The sequence below is a fragment of the Ovis canadensis genome, chromosome 20 (assembly GCF_042477335.2).
Source record: "Ovis canadensis isolate MfBH-ARS-UI-01 breed Bighorn chromosome 20, ARS-UI_OviCan_v2, whole genome shotgun sequence".
Lineage (NCBI taxonomy): Eukaryota > Metazoa > Chordata > Mammalia > Artiodactyla > Bovidae > Ovis > Ovis canadensis.
The window spans coordinates 26,674,086-26,694,517 of record NC_091264.1 but is presented as its reverse complement, the minus strand read 5'-3'; the positions used below and the strand labels follow the sequence as shown (position 1 = coordinate 26,694,517).

At 53.9% G+C, this 20,432-nt stretch overlaps 1 protein-coding gene across 2 annotated transcripts in view; it reads left to right on the top strand.

The window, feature by feature from the left end:
- MDGA1 (MAM domain containing glycosylphosphatidylinositol anchor 1) overlaps positions 1-20,098 on the top strand; it is a 62,129-nt gene extending 42,031 nt beyond the window's left edge. Inside the window, exons 7-17 of one of the 2 annotated variants that reach the window (XM_069562616.1) lie at positions 2,196-2,525; positions 5,504-5,800; positions 6,831-7,115; positions 8,725-8,876; positions 9,881-10,058; positions 10,312-10,335; positions 11,320-11,472; positions 13,416-13,550; positions 18,462-18,592; positions 18,764-18,872; positions 19,750-20,098. In XM_069562616.1, coding sequence (XP_069418717.1) covers positions 2,196-2,525; positions 5,504-5,800; positions 6,831-7,115; positions 8,725-8,876; positions 9,881-10,058; positions 10,312-10,335; positions 11,320-11,472; positions 13,416-13,550; positions 18,462-18,592; positions 18,764-18,872; positions 19,750-19,841 — 1,886 coding nt within the window. In that variant the 3' untranslated portion in view covers positions 19,842-20,098. The remainder of the gene's footprint in view (positions 1-2,195; positions 2,526-5,503; positions 5,801-6,830; positions 7,116-8,724; positions 8,877-9,880; positions 10,059-10,311; positions 10,336-11,319; positions 11,473-13,415; positions 13,551-18,461; positions 18,593-18,763; positions 18,873-19,749) is intronic. The other variant, XM_069562617.1, reaches the window with a different exon arrangement.
- The last annotated feature ends 334 nt before the right edge of the window (positions 20,099-20,432 follow it).

Here is a 20,432-nt window from a genome sequence, read left to right as displayed (position 1 = left end):
TTAGTGAAAGTGAAGTCGCTCAGTCGTGTCCGACTCTTTGAGACCCCATGGACTAGTAGCCTACCAGGCTCCTCCCTCCATGGGATTCTCCAAGCAAGAGTACTGGAGTGGGTTGCCATTTCCTTCTCCAGGGGATCTTCCTGACCCAGGGATCAAACCCAGGTCTCCCGCATTCCAGGCAGACGCTTTAACCTCTGAGCCACATTGGGGTATAGCCAATTAACAATATGAGGTATAGAGTTTTATTTACAGCTTACAATCTACATTTTCAAATATAACCTCAGCAAGCCAAGATGTGGGAAGGGCTGGTATTGATCACTTTGAATTTTTTTAGATTGGGAAACTGAGGCTGCCTGAGGCTAAATTTGGACATTCTAGTCTCTAACAGAGAAGGCAGTGGCACCCTACTCCAGTACTCTTGCCTGGACAATCCCATGGACGGAGGAGCCCAGTAGGCTGCAGTCCATGGGGTCGCTAAGAGTTGGACACTACTGAGTGACTTCACTTTGACTTTTCACTTTCAAGCACTGGAGAAGGAAATGGCAACCCACTCCAGTGTTCTTGCCTGGAGAATCCCAGGCACAGAGGAGCCTGGTAGGAGGCCATCTATGGGGTCGCAGAGAGACGGACACTACTGAAGCGACTTAGCAGTCTCTAACAGAAATTTCCTGACTTCCTCCCTGTACAACGGTTTCTACAAGATTAATAGAATCAAAGTGAAAATAAAACACATTTGCACATGCTTCCTATGTAAATCTTTATTAGCAAAGCATTTCAGTAAGTATGAAGATAATTACTAAATGTAAAAATGATTAAAACTTGGAGCACAATCTAAAGAAGTACAGATACTTTCCTAACTAGATTTCAGCCTCAGTAATGATCATTAGCTGCTTGATAAGATCTTGATTTTACTGCTTTGCTATAAGGAGAAACCTTTAAATTCTTCTGCTTGTACAGCTTTAGGTTACTGTTTTAAAATTTATTTTTAAAGATTTTTTTTAAAAGATCCAGACTTGTTTCCAGCTTTTTAGCATTTGAAAGTAAAATACAGCTTTTGTCAAATTCAATTGAGAATCTTCTGATGAGATGAACACTCTTCTTCGTTCATCTCTCCCTGACCAGTCTCTCCCTGATTCTCCTCACAGAAAAGAAGCTGGCACTCTATGACTTTTTACTTAATTCTGATTAAGTAGTGAGAAAGATAATAGTCAAACTGTGGTTATCTAATGACTACTTTTCCCTTTGATGGTACTTTTCCCATCAGAAGATTGTTTTTCTCCACCTGATTCCATTTGACCTTTAAAACCTGGCTTGATAAGATTGCGATTTACATCAAATACTTGTGGTCACCTCTTGGGGTGAAATGCAGCCTGTTTCACTCAGCCCAGTTCTGATTTATAGCTGCTACAGAGTCCTTTCCAATGAGCACCTAATATTAAGCATGCTATCTCTTGGCATACATTAAACAATATTCAGATTTCTAAAAGAAGCCAGACCATTTTCTTTCTAAACTCTGTATTTTTATGTAATTGCACGTAAGATGATTGTATTAGTCTTTTTTTTTTAATGACACAAACTGTTGCAAATAACTAAATAGCATAAAAGGGCAAGTTAGAAGTCTCCCCTCAGTCCCCTTCAGTCCCACTCAGTATAACCAGTATTACATTCTAGTGCTTTCTTCCAAAATTTGAATTTTGTATATTCCAGGTTTAAAACAACAAAAAATATAAAGCAGCACAGTAGCTAACAACATAGGCTCTGAGTGTGAATTCAAGGTTGGCTATTTACTTCTTTGAGCAAGTGGATTAAACTGTCTGAGCCTCAGTTCTCTCCTTTGTAAAACAGGGACAATAAAATGCCTCCCTCACAGATTGTGGGGTGGGCTAAATGAAGAAATACATTTTAGGTGCTTAGAACAGGGCCTTCCATAGTGTATGGTCAACCGTGGCTGTATTGATTACTAGAACTGACTTTTCTACAGCCAGCTTTTTTTGAACTTTTGGAAACACATCTGAGCAAGCAGAACAATTTCCAAGCAGAAAACGTGATGGTTCCTCCTGGGAATGGGGTTGTAGACCCCGACCTCCAGGAAGGCCAGCTGGAAGCGAGGAGCCGCATCTGGATGGCGGTGGTGAGACAGGGAACCCTGGCTTTGGGCCAGCCCCAGCCACCCTTCCCTTCCCTTCCACCCATAGCCATGAAGAATGCCACATTCCAGATCACCCCAGATGTGATCAAAGAGAGCGAGAACATACAGCTGGGCCAGGATCTGAAGGTGTCGTGCCACGTGGACGCAGTGCCCCAGGAGAAGGTGACCTACCAGTGGTTCAAGAACGGCAAGCCAGCACGCATGTCTAAGAGGCTGCTGGTGACTCGCAATGACCCCGAGTTGCCTGCGGTCACCAGCAGCCTAGAGCTCATTGACCTGCACTTCAGTGACTACGGCACCTACCTGTGCGTGGCTTCCTTCCCAGGGGCACCTGTGCCCGACCTGAGTGTCGAGGTCAACATCTCCTCTGAGACAGGTGGGCAGCTGGAGGTGGGGCAACAGGGAGGATGGAAGGGGCTGGAGAGCCCCACAGAGGGGAGGGGGCAGCAGCTTGAGAAAGGGAGGCCACAGTGAGGAGGACACCATCTGTTCATGCCGCATGCATCGTATGCACATATATGCATTATATGCCAGGCACTGTGCCAGGCACTGCAGGGAAGTGGTAGGCAAAACAGGTTCTGCCCTCACTGGACTTACTAGCAAATGTGTTTCAGATTATCCCACACATAGAGATATCACTGCAAACTGTGATGCATGAGAGTCAGGAAAGGGTTTCCTAAGATAGCTTTGATCTAGATCTGAGGGAGGGGCAGGATTTTAGTAGGCACAAGAGAGCAAGAGAGGTAGAAGAGAAAAGCAGGCCAAGGAATCAGCATGTGCAAAGGCACTGAGGCAGGAAAGTCCATGAACCATTTGGAGCCCTGAAAGGAGAGTGTGGCTGGGAGAATGGAGTCAGATGAGAGTGGAGAGGTTGGCAGGGGCCAGATTTTGCAGAGAATTTGGGTCTTTATACCAATGATAAAAAAAAATGATAATGAAATAATAGCCAACATTTAGTGAGTGTTCACTGTATGTTCTGATGATTTTGTATTTATCTCATTCACGTTCAAGATTTATTATGTGGGGTAGATGGTTCATCTTCAGGTTTTAGAGATGAAGAAACTTAGGCTCAGAGAGTTTCACACATCAGCAGGTGGTGGAGCTGGGATTCAAACCCAGGCAGCCTGACTTCAGATCTTGCTCTCGGCCACCCCTGAAAGGTTTACACTTGGAAAAAGAGTTTGGAGGGAGTGACTCTGAACAAAGTCTCTGGAATTTCATCTCCAGCCCCCACTACCTTGCACTGAGTTGCTGGCTGACTTTGGCTAAACCTCTTTGACTCTCTGGGCCTCAGTCTCTCGTCTATGAGACACTGGACCAGATGGCCTTGGAGGCCCTTCCCATGCTGATACCTGAACAGGGAGGAGCCAGGTGAAGCTGGAGGCATCAGGAAAGGCTTCCAGAAGGAGATAGACCTGAGCTGGGCTTGGGAGTGAACTAGGCTCCATGGATTCCACAAATCCATTTCTTAAATCCTGAGCCATGTCCTGAGTGAGGAGCTGGGGAACCGAGCCATGAACACCACAGCCCCATTCTCAGAGCTCACTGCCTAGCCAGGGAGATAGGCCTGTTGTGGAGGGGTCAGGCAAGGTGCAGGAAAAGGAAGAACAAACCTTAGATAAGACTCAGGAGCTAAACGTGGGGCCTGCAGAGCATCCTGGGGACATGAGAGAAGGACCAGGCTGCCTGGGGTCATCAGGGGAGACGACTTCTTAGAGGAGCCAAGTTCCATGTGAGCATTTGCTAGGTGTAGGGAACAAGCCCAGGAGAGGAGGGACAGGGAGCCCCCAAGGTATATGAGACTTGCTGTATCCAGGAAGTATGTTCCTTACAAGTGGATCCCACAGCTGGGACTCAGGATGGGAAAGGGAAGATGAAGCTGAGGGTTGAGAGAGGTAAGAGCCTTGTTTCAGAGCCAAGGGGTTTGAGTTTTAAACTCAACAGTTTGAGGACAGTATGGCCTCAAAAAGGGGGTACAGCCCTTTAGCTTGTGGGGCATAACAGGGTTGGGAGCTGGGATATTTTAGAAACGGAAATCAATGAGGGTACAGGGCCATTTCCTTCGTTTGGCTTATAAGCTTGATGCCTAGGGGATGGAAGCTTTTAAAGAACCTACAGAAATGGAGTAGAATTGGAAAAATAAATTAATTGGCTCCAAAATACAAAAAGAAAACTACAGAATTAAAGTCAATAAATGTATAAATGTTTATAGAGCATAAATTATGCCAACTAGATAACTGGACCTCAACTTGCTTTGTAGAGTTATTTACAATTTATATTTAATGAAGACATTTTAACTTGTTTGATGTGATATGAGATGGGACCCATGGAAGTCTTTTTAATTGGAGTATAATTGTTTTACAATGTTGTGTTAGTTTCTGCTGCACAGCAAAGTGAACACACAGTGTATACACAGGTATATGTATACAAATATCCTCTCTCTGGAAGTCTTTAAAGACTCTTCATTTGGGCAGCGTGTTGAGTTGGATTAGGTTTGGCTGTGAATGACAGAAAAAGTCTAAATAATAGTGGCTTTAAATGAGCTATATATGTATTTCTTCTTCTTGTAAAAGTGAGCAGTCCAGGCTGGAATAGTAGCTCTGCTCCATCAAGTCCTCAGAGCCCCAGGCTCCATCTCATCTTGCTATTCTGTTCTCCTTAGCATGTGCCACCTCTTCCACAATGGCAGTGCCAGCTGCAGCCATCAGTCTGCATTCCAGCCTGCAGGAAGGAGGAAGAGAGGCACAGCCTCTCCCTTAAAGACCCCACCGCCTTGGCCAGAATTTAGTCACATGACCACAGCCAGCCATAAGGCAGGCTGGGAAGTAGTCTTCATTCTGGCTGTGTGCCCTGCAAAAGCCCAGATAGTCTATCACTTTGGAAGGAAGGGTGAGGATGCTGGGGGACCGACTATGGATCTGTGATAACACTCCAGAAAGAGAAGATGGAAGCTTTCACTAGAGCAGGGCGGGTGGGCTGGAGAGAGGGGATTAAGGGAGAAGCTATTCAGCAGAACTATTTAAAAAGTGGAACCCCCCCACCCCCCAAATAAATGAATAAAAAATGGAATCCCCCAAACTTGGTAATGCTGGGGTTAGGAGATAAAAGGAATCGGCCTGGACGACTTCAGTACTCTTTCTGAGTTGGGAGACCTTGAGAGGCCCAGGAAGTGGAGAGGGTTTGGGGGAAGGGAGTTCTACTTTGGAGAAACTGCAGGGTCTGTAGGTGCTCTGGGATGGGACAGGGAGGTTCGAACGTAGCGGGAGGGAAGCAGACGCCCCAGAGCAGAGGTCTGGGTTGGGGTGGGGTCGGGGGAAGCTCTAACCTGGTTCCTATCTCTCCCCGGCCCCACAGTGCCGCCCACCATCAGCGTGCCCAAGGGCAGGGCCGTGGTGACTGTGCGCGAGGGCTCGCCAGCTGAGCTGCAGTGTGAAGTGCGGGGCAAGCCTCGGCCGCCTGTGCTGTGGTCCCGCGTGGACAAGGAGGCCGCGTTGCTGCCATCGGGGCTGCCCCTGGAGGAGACCCCTGACGGGAAGCTGCGGCTGGAGCGCGTGAGCCGCGACATGAGTGGGACCTACCGCTGCCAGACCGCTCGCTATAATGGTTTCAACGTGCGCCCGCGCGAGGCCCAGGTGCAGCTGAACGTCCAGTGTGAGTCCCACCGCCCCACCCAGACTACCGTCCGAGCTGTCCCTCCCGGTCTCCTTCACCCCCACCCTCCACGTCCGACCAAACCCCTCCGCCTACTGCTGGTACCCCAACCCCTCCTTGACCCCCGTGCTGTAGGACATGGAGGCCCATGACCCTTGCGGCACTTGTACCCCATCTTCATTCCCGGGGACACAGTGAGCAAAGAACTGATTTTGACAAGGGGAAATGAGAGTTTGAAGGAAGAAGGACCTTCAAGGGAACACACTGCCTCAGTGTGATGATGGGAGTTGACCTGCGCTGTGTGCTTAGTCGCTCAGTCGTGTCCAACTCTTTGCGACCCCATGGACTGTAGCCCGCCAGGCTCCTCTGTCCATAGGGATTCTCCAGGCAGGAATACTGGAGTGGGTTGCCACACCCTCCTCCAGGGGATCTTCCCAACCCAGGGATGGAAGCCAGGTCTCCTGTATTGAAGGCGGATTCTTTATTCTCCGAGCCACCAGGGAAGCCCTAGAGTTAACCTGCCATGTGTCAAGCACTGTTCTGAGTATCTTAATGCACTAACTCATCTAGTCCTTCACAGCTCTCTGTATAGATTCCATTATTCACCCATTTTTACAAATAGGGAAACTGGGTCACACAGACATTAAGATACTTTCCTAAGATCTCACAGCTGTTTAGAGGCAGAGCTGGGCTTTGAACCTAAGCCATCTTGCTCCGGGGATCATGCTCTAAACCCTGACGTTGTGTTGCTTTTCATCAAACGGGGTGAGGGGACCATTTGAGGCACGAATAGAGGCCCCGTCTGGGAAGCTCGGCTGGAAGTTATGGCAGGGAGTAGTAGGCATCTGCAGGTCGGGAGGTGTGGCTGTTGGGTACGCTGTGCGTGTCCGCCCTGAGACCCTTCCAGGCTGGGGGTGGGGGGGTGGGGAGGGCGCGGGCGTAGGGGTGAATGCGTCGCCTCCCCGTGGGGCAGCTCCTCAGATCTTACCCGGTGGGGAGAGGCCCCGCTGACCGCCGCCCCCGCCCCCAGTCCCACCGGAGGTGGAGCCCGGCTCCCAGGACGTGCGCCAGGCGCTGGGCCGGCCGGTGCTCCTGCGCTGCTCGCTGCTTCGAGGCAGCCCCCAGCGCATCGCCTCGGCTGTGTGGCGCTTCAAGGGGCAGCTGCTGCCTCCGCCGCCCGCCGTCCCCGTCGCCGCCGAAGCCCCCGACCACTCCGAGCTACGCCTGGACGCCGTCACCCGCGAGAGCAGTGGCAGCTACGAGTGCAGCGTCTCCAACGACGTGGGCTCGGCCGCCTGCCTCTTCCAGGTCTCGGGTGAGCGTCCCGGCGGCCCCGCCCACCTGGACCCAGACTCCGCCCACCTGGGGTCTAGACCCCGCCTACCTCCAGCCCCGCCCACACTGACTTGGAGCCCCGCCCCTTCCGCCCACGTGCACCCGGTTTGTGCACCGGGTTTAGGCCCCGCGCCTTGCCAGGACCCACCCATGCCTGGTGTAGCCTTCGCGCAGGCCTCTCGGATCTAACAGGGACCTCTTCTCGCAGCCTTCCCCACTCCGCACGTCCATGCTAGCCTTCCCGTTTCAAGGCCCATTCAGACCTGGCCTCTGACAGCCCCATCCCTTCTCAAGCCTTCACCAGGCCTAGGCTTCGTGCCTCCAGAGCCCTTGGGTACTAGCCCTTGCCGGTTCTCACCACGCTCACGCCCAGCCTGTATGAGGCATACGCTTCACCCCTTCCAGCTCTCTGCTTACGCTTGTTCGGGTAGCAGGCAGCGCGGTCTTTCCAGCTGGGTCCACAATTAGGTTTAGACTCACCCACTCAAGCCCTGGGTACCACCCCATCTCAGCCATCACTCTTCAAGGCCCTCTTCCTTTGTCCTTGGCCCCCAAAGCTGCATATAGGGAATCTGTTCCGGACTGCAGGCCTGGTGTGAGGGGCCTGAGCCGTAGCTTGGGGGGAATGGAGAAGACGTGCCCCCCTCGACAGCTTCCCTGGAACATGGAGGGTGGCGCTGGGCCAGCCAGCACACAGTTCCTGAACTGTCACTCTAGATGTTCCAGCCTCCGGCGCCCAGAAATCCCTTTCAGTCCTATGTCTTCAAGTCATTGGAGAGGGCACTTTGAGGCTGCAGCTGGGCAGAAAGGGGTGGGGGTCATGGTGAGAGCAGAGGGTAAAGGAAGGGAGCTGATAGGATTGCCGAATCACCCCATCTCCACCTCCTGTGGGAAAGCCAGCTCCCTGCCAGAAGCAGCGCCCCGAGGAGAGCCCGGATGTTCCTGTCCCCGATTTTACCGCACCCTGGTTCTCCCCACAGCCCCTTACTGGCCTGGTATCCCTTTAGCTCTTTTCTGGATCTCCTCACCCAACAGTGGGGGCTAGGACCGCAGGTCACCGGCCCCCTCCCCAGTCCTTCCCCACCCCGCCCAGCCCTGCCAGCCAGAGGCCCCTGTGACATCTCCCACCTCCCTCCCCCTCTCTCCTGTTCTCCCACACTTTCCTTGTCTCCCCACCTCTTGGTCTCTATCTCTCTTGCCTTCCTTCTGCCTCAAAATCTTTGACCCTTCTTGGCGTCTTCTCCCCATTGCTCGTCCCCTGTGTCTTCTCTAACATCTCTTCTCTGTGTCTCTGCATATCTCTTTTCTGGCCTTTCCTTGGCCTTTCCACTCCATCCTCACCGACACCACCTCTTGGATTCCCAACCTCCCTTTCCTCCTTCTGCAACCTTCCCTCCCGCCCTCATTCTCCCCAATCTCCTCTTCTCCCACCGCCTCCTCTCCTCACAATATTCCTTGTTTTTGTCTCCCCCCATCCTGCTCTCTGTTACACCCATCCTCTCCTGACTCCCTCTCCCATACCTCCTCTCTCTGTGTCTCTCCCCAACCCCACCCTTCATGGCCCCGTGCCCCGCTCCCCACCCTCTCAGCCAAAGCCTACAGCCCGGAGTTTTACTTCGACACCCCCAACCCCACCCGCAGCCACAAGCTGTCCAAGAACTACTCCTACGTGCTGCAGTGGACCCAGAGGGAGCCTGATGCTGTCGACCCCGTGCTCAACTACAGACTCAGTGTCCGCCAGGTGGGCCAAGGGGGACAGGAGCCCAGGTGCAGGCTGGCCCTGGGAGTGCTTGTCAAGCCAGGGGAAGGGGTTGAAGACACATTGACCCTCTTATAGAAGGCTCTTCTGAGCCAGAGCCACAGTGTTCTGGACACAGCAGCAGGAGCTGGGAGGCTCTAGGGACCTATCCCCACTGAACCCGTGCTGTGCGCACAGCCCTGGGAATTAGGCAGGAGTCTGCTGGGTTCATGTAGGGGAAGGGAGCAGAGCCGTTTCTGCTCACAAAACACAGAGTCTGCTCTTACATCAGAAGCTTAAAGTAGGAGCTTAAGTCTCACCTGCAGGGTCTCTAGGATGCAGGGCCAGAGCCACCCTGCTGGTCTCGTTCCATGTGGTTCTACCCAGCTAAGGGGGAGTTGGGTGGAGGGTAAGAGTGTGACCCCGGGGCAGACTGCCTAAGCTAAACATCAGTTCTGTTTTAATTTGAGCAGCCTATATCTGTTTGGCCTCAGTTTCTTCCCTTGTGAAATGGGGTTAGTTATAATATTCCACCTGATAGGGCTGTTATCTTGAGGATTAAACAAGTTAAAAATCACATCGTATTTGGAGCAGTGCCTAGCACACATTTGTTGTTCAATACTTGTTCATGTGTGTGCTCAGTTGTGTCTGACTCCTGCGACCCCATGGACTGTGGCCCACCAGGCTCCTCTGTCCATGGGATTCTCCAGGCAAGAATACTGGAGTGGGTTGCCATTTCTTCCTCCCGACCCAGGGATTGAACATCTCTTATATCTCCTGCATTGGCAGGTGCATTCTTTACCATTGCCCCAGCACAGCCCGGGAGGGGGGCCATGGAAGGGGCGATTGCTCTGTCTTACAGATGAGGAAACTGAGGGCCTGGCTTCCTAGTCCTTTGCTCTTTCTGCCTCTCAAATGCTGCCCCTGCAAAGTCACACCAGGGTCTGGGCAGGTGCTCAGGTGGAGGGCATGGCTTGTTGGGCATCTGGGACTCCCTGTATCTACAGTTGAATCAGCACAACGCCCTGGTGAAGGCCATCCCGGTGCGGCATGTGGAGAAGGGGCAGCTGCTGGAGTACATCCTGACCGACCTCCGAGTGCCCCACAGCTACGAGGTCCGCCTCACGCCCTACACCACTTTTGGGGCTGGAGATATGGCCTCCCGCATCATCCACTACACGGAGCGTAGGTGGTGGTGGCGGCGGTGGCGGTGGGATAGGTGGGCCCATCTCATGCTCAGGGGACCCCTCCATATTTCCCGCATGGTTCCTGAGCTTGGGGTTCCCCAATCTGCAGTGTCCTACTCTGTTACTACAGGCCAGGTGCCTCTGGCCCCCAGTCCTGCTCTGGGGACCCTGTTTCCTGGTCCTAAGCCCAGGCACCCTCTGCACAGCCCTACACCTTGGTTCTGACTTGGTTTTCCTGCTTGCTTTCTCAGCCATCAGCTCTCCCAATTTGTCAGGTGAGATACCCCTGCCTACTTCTCCTTCCTTTAGGGTCACAAAGGTTCCCCAGTGGGGGGAAGGGACCCCCAAGAGATACCCAGAGAGAAAATAGCGTGGAGGCTCGCCATTGGCCGGAGAAGCAGGAGGGAGCAGGGCTGGGTTTGGAGATATTTGCATCCGGGATTTATTTTGGGGCTTAAAGGCTTGAAGGGAGGGTGGAGTCAAGCGGACATCTCTAACTCAGGGTCCTTTGTCCTCACTCAGCACTGTTCACTGTCCCCAGAAGAAAAATGGAAAGATCAGGTTAATCCACCTTCTCTGTTCCCTGGGGCAGGGGTCCTTAATCTGAGATCCATGAACTGACTGCCCCCCCAAATGATCAGGGTGGGCCCATGAAACTGCAACCAGGAAGGGCCTACAAGTATTTCTTTATTTTCCCTGACTTCTCACAGAAATTTAACATCCCCTTCAATGATGCATGTAGGAATATGGTCACCTGATTCACTTTGTCACCAGTGGAAATCCAGTGTTCTTACACCACTTAAAAGTTATTGCAGCCATCTGTAAATGTCATTTCCATTCATTAGTATTTCAAAACTACCGTACTTAGACCTAACACTAGATCTGATGATTTAGTTAGAGAAGCCCACTTATTATTATATCCAGCATTTGTTTTTTGATGATTGTATTTCAGCATAATATGATTTCCTTTGTAACCCTATGCTTTTCATTTTATGCACCTAAATAATCTGCAGTGGGGCCCTTAACTTTATTAGACGTCAGAAGGGTTTGTGGCACCAAAAAGGTTAAGAAGTCCTGATCCAGGAACAGATGTGTCAGGGGCCCTGTTGCCTGGTTTCTGGAGCCTTGGGATCCTGGGTCCACTACTTGGATGTTTGGGAGTTGCCTCGGGGGTGACCAGGAAGTTAAAACTGGATGAGGGGACCCGAGCAGGCTGACCCTCTTTGTCTCACTCCCTCCCCACCCTGCCCTGACTGCAGACAACACCTGCCACTTTGAGGATGAGAAGATCTGTGGCTACACCCAGGACCTGACAGACAATTTTGACTGGACCCGGCAGAATGCCCTCACCCAGAACCCCAAGCGCTCCCCCAACACTGGTCCCCCCACTGACATAAGTGGCACCCCTGAGGGTGAGGAGATGGCCTGCTGTTCGGAATGGAGAACTGCTTCAGGGAGAGGTCTAGCGGTGGGGAGCCCTGGTCTGAGGGGAGACACAGCCCTGCCTCAGGGAGCCCCACTCTGAGGAGAGACACTGCCCTGCCCTCAGGGAGCCCCAGTCTGAGGGGAGACACAGCCCCTCCTCAGGGAGCCCCAGTCTGAGGGGAGACACAGCCCCTCCTCAGGGAGCCCCAGTCTGAGGGGAGACACAGCCTGTCCTCAGGGAGCCCCAGTCTGAGGGGAGCCCCAGTCTGAGGGGAGACACAGCCCCTCCTCAGGGAGCCCCAGTCTGAGGGGAGCCCCAGTCTTAGGGGAGACACAGCCCTGCCTCAGGGAGCCCCAGTCTGAGGGGAGCCCCAGTCTGAGGGGAGACACAGCCCTGCCTCAGGGAACCCCAGTCTGAGGGGAGACACAGCCCCTCCTCAGGGAGCCCCAGTCTGAGGGGAGCCCCAGTCTTAGGGGAGACACAGCCCTGCCTCAGGGAGCCCCAGTCTGAGGGGAGCCCCAGTCTGAGGGGAGACACAGCCCTGCCTCAGGGAACCCCAGTCTGAGGGGAGACACAGCCCCTCCTCAGGGAGCCCCAGTCTGAGGGGAGACACAGCCCCTCCTCAGGGAGCCCCAGTCTGAGGGGAGACACAGCCCCTCCTCAGGGAGCCCCAGTCTGAGGGGAGCCCCAGTCTGAGGGGAGACACAGCCCCTCCTCAGGGAGCCCCAGTCTGAGGGGAGACACAGCCCCTCCTCAGGGAGCCCCAGTCTGAGGGGAGACACAGCCTGTCCTCAGGGAGCCCCAGTCTGAGGGGAGCCCCAGTCTGAGGGGAGACACAGCCCCTCCTCAGGGAGCCCCAGTCTGAGGGGAGCCCCAGTCTGAGGGGAGACACAGCCCTGCCTCAGGGAGCCCCAGTCTGAGGGGAGCCCCAGTCTGAGGGGAGACACAGCCCTGCCTCAGGGAACCCCAGTCTGAGGGGAGACACAGCCCCACCTCAGGGAGCCCCAGTCTGAGGGGAGACACAGCCTGTCCTCAGGGAGCCCCAGTCTGAGGGGAGCCCCAGTCTGAGGGGAGACACAGCCCTGCCTCAGGGAACCCCAGTCTGAGGGGAGACACAGCCCCTCCTCAGGGAGCCCCAGTCTGAGGGGAGACACAGCCTGTCCTCAGGGAGCCCCAGTCTGAGGGGAGCCCCAGTCTGAGGGGAGACACAGCCCTGCCTCAGGGAGCCCCAGTCTGAGGAGAGACACAGCCCCTCCTCAGGGAGCCCCAGTCTGAGGGGAGCCCCAGTCTGAGGGGAGACACAGCCTGTCCTCAGGGAGCCCCAGTCTGAGGGGAGCCCCAGTCTGAGGGGAGACACAGCCCTGCCTCAGGGAGCCCCAGTCTGAGAAGAGACACAGCCCCTCCTCAGGGAGCCCCAGTCTGAGGGGAGACACAGCCTGTCCTCAGGGAGCCCCAGTCTGAGGGGAGACACAGCCCCTCCTCAGGGAGCCCCATTCTGAGGGGAGACACAGCCTGTCCTCAGGGAGCCCCAGTCTGAGGGGAGCCCCAGTCTGAGGGGAGACACAGCCCTGCCTCAGGGAACCCCAGTCTGAGGGGAACCCCAGTCTGAGGGGAGACACAGCCCTGCCTCAGGGAGCCCCAGTCTGAGGGGAGCCCCAGTCTGAGGGGAGACACAGCCCTCCCCTCAGGAAGCCCCAGTCTGAGGGGAGACACAGTCCTGACTTGCTAGAGGATTGGGAAGAAGAGAAGCTGCCGCAGAGCTAAGAACTCACAAGTCCTGGCCCAGACTCCTGTGTTGTGCTGAGGCAGGGGGTGGTGTGAGGCACCTGGGATTCGGATAGCTGATACAAGGGCAGAAAAGGAGTCAGGTGGAAAGAGGGCTGGGAAGGCTGAGGAGGAGAGTGTTGGTACATCTCCACTTCTCTGCAGGCTACTACATGTTCATTGAGACATCAAGGCCGCGGGAGCTGGGGGACCGCGCGAGGTTGGTGAGTCCCCTGTACAACGCCAGCGCCAAGTTCTACTGTGTCTCCTTCTTCTATCACATGTATGGAAAGCACATCGGTGAGTCGAAGGACCAGTGAACCTGCCCGAGTGAGTGCTGCTGCTGGGAGGGGCCAGGGGTCCACAGGAAGCTGGGGACTGGTCTGCTTAAGGCCTGGGCTTCCCAACTCGGCCAGATCACAGGGAGTGTGATTGTAGAGCGTGTGAGCAGAATCTGGGCAAGAGGAAGGTCCAGAGAGCCAGCTTGTCTGAGGTCTTGAGATAATCAAGTCTTCCTGAGTCTGCAAAGAAAATGGCTTCAGCAGGATGAGGTGGAAGTCTTAGAGGGGATGGAGAAGTCAGCTAAGAGGCTGCATATATTGACTTTCTGGATGCTCTGCATCTGTGGTCTCATTAACAGTCACAGCCACTGAATGAGTGAGGTGTTACCATATAAACCAGAGAGGTTAAGCATATGCCCAAGATCACACAGCAGCCCAATTCTGCTGACTCTCCCAAGCCCTAAACACAGGGTTGGAAGGGAGCTGATTTGTGAGCAATGAGAGGAAGTCCTACTTCCTATACACAACCGTGAACCCAAGGGGTGTGCCCGTTGGGAAGAGACAGCTCTGGTAGGAGCATCACATTAGTCAGTGAACTTGTCAGTTCAGCCGTCACCTCCAGACGTCCTGCTCTGTGCCTGGCTTCAGGTGCTTCAGAGAGCAGGATGGACAGGTTCCTCATCCACTTGGCACCTGCAGTCAAGTGGGAGAGACAGACATGAAATAACTCATTGCACTAGGGAGAATTTAGCGACCACTGTGATGTGTCTGCAGTGGCAGGATGGGGGTCAACACAGCTGATAACAGGGAGACTTGACTGACGCTGGGGACCTGAGTATGGAAGACTGCTGAGGAAGTGACAATTTTAATTTTAATTTTGTTTGTTTACATATTTATGAAAAAGGAAATGTCTTTGCACAAGTCAGAGGGTACAAAAGGTACATGATGAGAGCCCCCTTCCCATCCCAGTCCTCCTGCCACCCAGAGCGCCTCTCCAGAGGCAATCAAGGTACTAGATTTGGGGGGGGGGCAGCACACTTCCAGAAATGCTTAATGTGTATAGAAGCCAGTACACATATATCCTCTTTCCCCGCATTTTATGTACAGTGTTCTGTGCCTTGCTTTTCCCTCAAAACTGTACCTCTTGACGATCATGCCCTAAGAGGTCGCAGAAATCTTCACTGTTCTTCTTGGCTGCACAGCAGAGGAAGTGACTTTAACCAAGTGCAGACCTAAAGGCTCACTGTGAAGTGTCACAGCTGGAGCAATGGGTCAGGCTAAACTGATGAACCAGAATGAGGTGGGGATGGGACCTTCTGCAGCCGCTGGAGCCCTCCAGGCTGTCTACATAGGCCAGTTCACTCGTGGCTGGGTCTGGACTTCGTGAGAAGCTTCCTGTGAGATAGGTGGGGGTGGGGATGAGCGGGACCACACTGTCCAGCTAGTACTCTGGGCAGTTCAAACCAATCCTGCTTTGCCCCAGCCTTTCCCACTTTTAGCGCTAGAAGTCCCACATCCCAGGCAAACCAGGACAGGTGGTCATTTTGTCCTCAGTTCAGGAGGAGCATGGGGAACCCAGCTGGCAAGAAGAGCATGTTGGATACAGGAAGGCCCTGGGAGATTTAAGCTTTAAGAGCTGGGGTACCTGGGAGCAGAGAAAGCCCTGAGGGAGCTGTCTGTTTTCCAGAGCTTGCTAGGTGTCCCCCAGTAGGTGGGACAAACACCAATCATTGAAAACTTCTGGGAGGCAGACCTGAATTCCACCTGAGGAAGATGCTATAATCATCAGATCTGCCCAGCAAAGGAGTCTGCTATTCTGTCCCCGGGTAGGAGGAGAGTCTAGCAGGGGTGCTGTGGAGGGGACCCCTGTGCTGGGTAATATTACTCCCCTGCTCAGCCTTCTTCCCTCACTGTCTTCTCCAGGCCTCCCAGACCTGGCCCACCCCTGCCTGCTTCTCTGATCTCATTTTCTGCTGCTCTCCCATGACTCCACTCAGCTCAAGCACGCTGATCTCCTTGCTTTTCTTCATATATTTGAGGCAGGTTCCTTCATGCCTTAGAGGCCTTTGCTTGTGATGTTTTCCCTGACCTGGAATGTTCTCCCCCCACCTCATTCAGGTCTCCTTGGAGAGGTCCCTGACAGCCCCACGTAAAACACTTTTCCATCCCTTTCCTGCATTATAGTCTTTATTGTGCTTTCTACCCAAAGAGCATAAGCTCCAGGAGGCAGGGTTCTTTGTCTTATTCATGGATGTGTCCCTGGTGTCTAGAACAGAGCCTGCTCAATTAGGTGAATGAGTGAATAAAAGGGAGGTAGTGGAGCCTGGACTTGATGACCCCTGAGGTAACTTCTAACTCTGAGATGCTATGAAAGTCCCTTTTCAATCCTGATGACAGTCATTGAGCATTCAAATACTGAGAGCAGGTAGCAGCTTGATGAGGGCTTTCCCTGTGGAGTCAAATGAGAGAAGATGAGAATCCCAGTAACTACCACTCCACAGAGCGGGGAGTGCTCTGGGCAAGGGGAGCTACAGTTTAAGGTCTCAGAATTTACAACTGGCACAGAGGGCTCCCAGCTCCAACCTGGGAAGACTTCCTGGAAGAGGTGGTGTTTCAGAGAGACCTTGAAGCACAAAAGGGATTTGGTCAGGGGAACATAGTAGGGGAGGGCATCTCAAGCAGTGGGAACAGACCCTGGCCAAACCCAGGGTCTGCAAAGCTGGACTATGTCCAGGCTGCAGCTTGTAGCTCAGTTCAGCTCCGGAGGTGACAAAGAAGAACATAGTGAGCAGGTGCCCTTAGGGCTCTGGCTGACCCTGGGAAAGGCTGTCAGGAAGAGGGGAGATCTTGGAGCTGGTGGAATGACCAGAGAAGGGGGAAGAACTTCAGTTTTGGTTTGAGCAGTGAAAAGGTGGGTTTTCCCATTTGAGTCCTTGGAACAGGGTGGTGGAGGAGGAAGGAAAGGTTTGACGATTAAGGTTAGACCCTGGGGATTTGGGGATTGGGATAGGAGAAAAATCTCCAAGAAGGGGGAAGAGAGGGAGGTCCCCTTGGGGGCTGGTGAGAAGCCCAAAAGGCACTGCGGCTTGGGCCCTGCCTCTGCCAGTGTGGCTCCTCCCGGCCCTCTGGGTGCTGGCTGCAGCCCTCTGAGGGCCCCGTCTGCTGGCAAGGGTCCTCACAGGCCTGGGATCTTTGGAGTGTTCCTCCCCCAGGCCCAGGCCTGCTGCTGGGGAAGGGTGGGCATTTCCTGCTGTCCTGGTCCTTCCCCTCCCCACCCCTCTCACCCTACCTGGCAGCTCCTGGCACCAGCTGTCCCCAGACCTTGTATCTCTCTGGCTCTCCTTGGTCCAAGCCAACTCCTTTGCTCTCAGGCAGGTAACATTTGGTGGCCCTCTCCCACCGGGGGTCTGTCTATCTGGTGTCACAGATGGTGTGGCATTGTCTGTGGGCAGTGCCATGAAAATGCCAGGCACCAGGTGCCACCTAAGATTGATTCCCCTTCCCTCTGAGCCAGGTCTTCATGTCACAGGGGGCTCGAGATAGGCTGGCAGCGCCAGTGAAGGGGCACGCCCTTGCCTGGGTGCTCCTTGCCAAGGCTGGATCCACTCCTCCTTTTTCCATTGCCTGTCAGCACCTCTACAATCCCAGGCCCCTGTGTCTGTGGGCAGAGGGGCTCAGCAACCCCTAGGTTAATACTTTCAAAATTTCACATTTTACCACAGCTATGTAGTACATACACTAATATTTTTCTGTAAGTCACCTCCTTTTTCTTAGCTTTGTCCTAAGCGTCAATACTAGAGAAGCTGTGGATTTGAAGGGCTCACTTTATTCACCTCTTAAAACATAAGTATTACATTTTTATTGAGGTATAATTGACATTATATTAGTTCCAGATGTACAACATAATGATTTGGCATTTGTGTATATTGCAAAATAATTGCTACAGTAAGTCTAGTTAATATCCATCACCAGAGTTTTTTTTTCCTTATGATAAGAACTTTTAAGATCTACTCTCTTGGCAACTTTCAAATGTGCAATACAGTATTAGTAACTGTATGGTGACTACAGTCACCATTACATTATATCCCCAGGACTTATTTTATAATTGGAAGTTCAACCTTTTTTAGTTTCTTCACCCATTTCACCCACCCACCACCCTTCAAGTGTTAAATTTTTAAACTTGGTTCCTGGACCTTCAGGGGATTCACTGGTGGTGCTAGTGGTAAAGAACCCGCCTGCCAATCCAGGAGACATAAGAGACGTGGGTTCAATTGCTGTGTTGGGAAGATCCTCTGGAGAAGGTAATGGCAACCCACTCCAGTATTCTTCTTGCCTGGAGAATCCCCACAGACAGAGGAGCCTGGCGGGCTACAGTCCATGGGGTTGCAAAGAGTCAGACATGACTGAAGCGACTCAGCATAGCATAATGACTGGTATCTACCATTATGTGGACAGAGGAGTCGTTGGGGTTGCAAAGAATCAGGGACAACTGAAGCAACTTAGCACACACTTACCTCCAGAAATTGCAGTAGCATTGTGTGCCACCGAGTGTGTGCACTGCATGCTTTGGGAATCTTGCTTTGTGTTCAGACTTGGGCCCCAGTGTCCTAGGACAACTCTGCTGCCTAGAGGAGGACGGGTGGGGGTGTGTGTGGGTGTGTTCCAGGGTTGGGGGGCGTTACTGATTAGGAAGGAAGGAAAGACATGAAAGAAACTTTGCAAATTGTCCTGGTGAACGGAAGCCCTGCTGCTGTGCTCTTTCCCACGCTGAGGTCCCCTCTGGGATGACAGGATGCTGGCCAGTCTGCAGTGGGGAGAAGGTCCCGTCCAGTGGGGGCAGTGCTGTGAGCCCTGGTAGGGAGTCGAAGGTGGTGAATGGGGAAAGCAGGGAGTGGCCCCTCACAGCCGCCTCTCCTCATGCCCGACACAGGCTCCCTCAACCTCCTGGTGCGGTCCCGGAACAAAGGGGCCCTGGACACGCACGCCTGGTCCCTCAGCGGCAATAAGGGCAACGTGTGGCAGCAGGCGCATGTGCCCATCAACCCGAGCGGGCCCTTCCAGGTGAGTCGCCTGGGCCCGCCTCTGCTTATAGCTCTCCCAGCCTGGGGCGGGCTCCCCAGGAGCTGAAGAGGGAAGCATGCAGGGATAGGGGGACCTTCCTGGGAGACGGAGGGTAAAGGCTGGGAGCAGAATCTCCCTCACCACGCTCCCTGCTCTCTGATCCCACCCCAGATTATTTTTGAGGGTGTCCGAGGCTCAGGCTACCTGGGGGATATCGCCATAGATGACGTCACCCTGAAGAAGGGGGAGTGTCCCAGGAAGCAGATGGATCCCAATAAAGGTGCAGGGCAGAAAGTGGGTGGGGGGGGGTGCCTGTGTCAGGGGAGGTGGTGTTGATGTCTGAATTGGGGTTCCCAGTGGCAAGGTGATGGGGTGCATGTGTTGGTAGCTGTGGAAACAGGTGCTGGTGTGTTTGGTACCCACCTTGGGCCCCACCCTGGTTCAGGCTGTGGGCTGCATGGACAGTGAGACGACCAGACCCTCCTGTGAACTAAGCATACGGTAGCAGCATCTGTGTCTGGGAACATCTCTCTGTATGTATATGTGTGTGTCCAAGTGTGAGCCTGTACCCCTTCCCACACTGGGGGCCGGGTGTTTGCAATAATGCCAGTTCGAGGTTACCAAGAAATTACTACGTATCAGGCAAGGTACAGACACCTGTATATGTATGATCTCATTCATTCCTCACCACAGTCCTCCAGAGTGGCTCTTCCACTCATTTCATTTTATTTTTACTTTATTTATTTTCATCATTCCCCATATTTTTTCTTTTTTTTTTTTTTTAGCCACACCACAAGGCATGTGGGATCCCTAGCTTCCCAACCAGGGATCGAACCCCTGCCTCCTGCAGTGGAAGTGTGGAGTCTGATCTGCTGGGTGACCAGGAAATTTCCCTGTTAGACTCATTTTATAGATGAGGAAGCTGAGGTTCCTGAGGTCGAATGAATTGCTCTGTGTCTTCCTTAGTGAGCCACGGGCCAGGATTTGGACCCAGCAGGCAGAGTTAACCCCCACCTCACGTCCTGCGAGTGTGTCTGTGTGCACAGAGTGGGGGCAGGGGAACGACCCTTGCGTGGCCTGCCCACCCGCCCGCTCCTCCCTGGCCCTGCCGAGCTGACCAGAGCCCCGGCCTGTGTCCCTTCTCTCTTCCGTCACAGTGGTGGTGATGCCGGGCAGTGGAGCCCCCCGCCAGCCCCTCCCACAGCTCTGGGGGCCTGTGGCCACCTTCCTCTTGGCGTTGCAGAGATGATGAGAGCTGCGTGGCCCGCCTCCCCCGCCCCCCCGGCACACCAAAGTGTCCGCATCGTACCAAAGACTGACCCCATGCCAGCCGGGGTGCCCAGGGGCAGGGCCGCCCGCCAGGGAGGGGGCCGGCGTCGGCCGCGAGGAGGAGCGGAGAACAAGGACAAAGGCCCAGCACTGAGGCCCCGGAGACGGTTGTTCGACACACACACACCCCCACACTCACACACACAGAGATATATTAAAGCACAAGTTTCTATCCAAGCTGCCAGCACCTTCTTTACTGCAGAGCCAGGGGACTCGCCTGAATGGCGCCCGCCCCCCAGGGATCTCGGCGCCACGTGGTCCTTGTCGGGGCTGCAGCCGCGGTGTGTCTCTGCCCTTCCCCTGGCCCCGACTCCAGGCTCAGCTCAGCCCAGTGGCTTCCCCAGCAGGAGCCAGAAGGGGAGCGGGCATAGGAGCTGTGCCCTGGGCGGGACTCTGGAACTCCCTGGGACAGAGGAGGCCGGGGTCGGAGGGGCCCCGAGGAACTCTGTGAGTTGTGTGGACGACACGCAAGATGAGGCACTGGCTGCATGGAACCCTGTTCCCAGAGTGA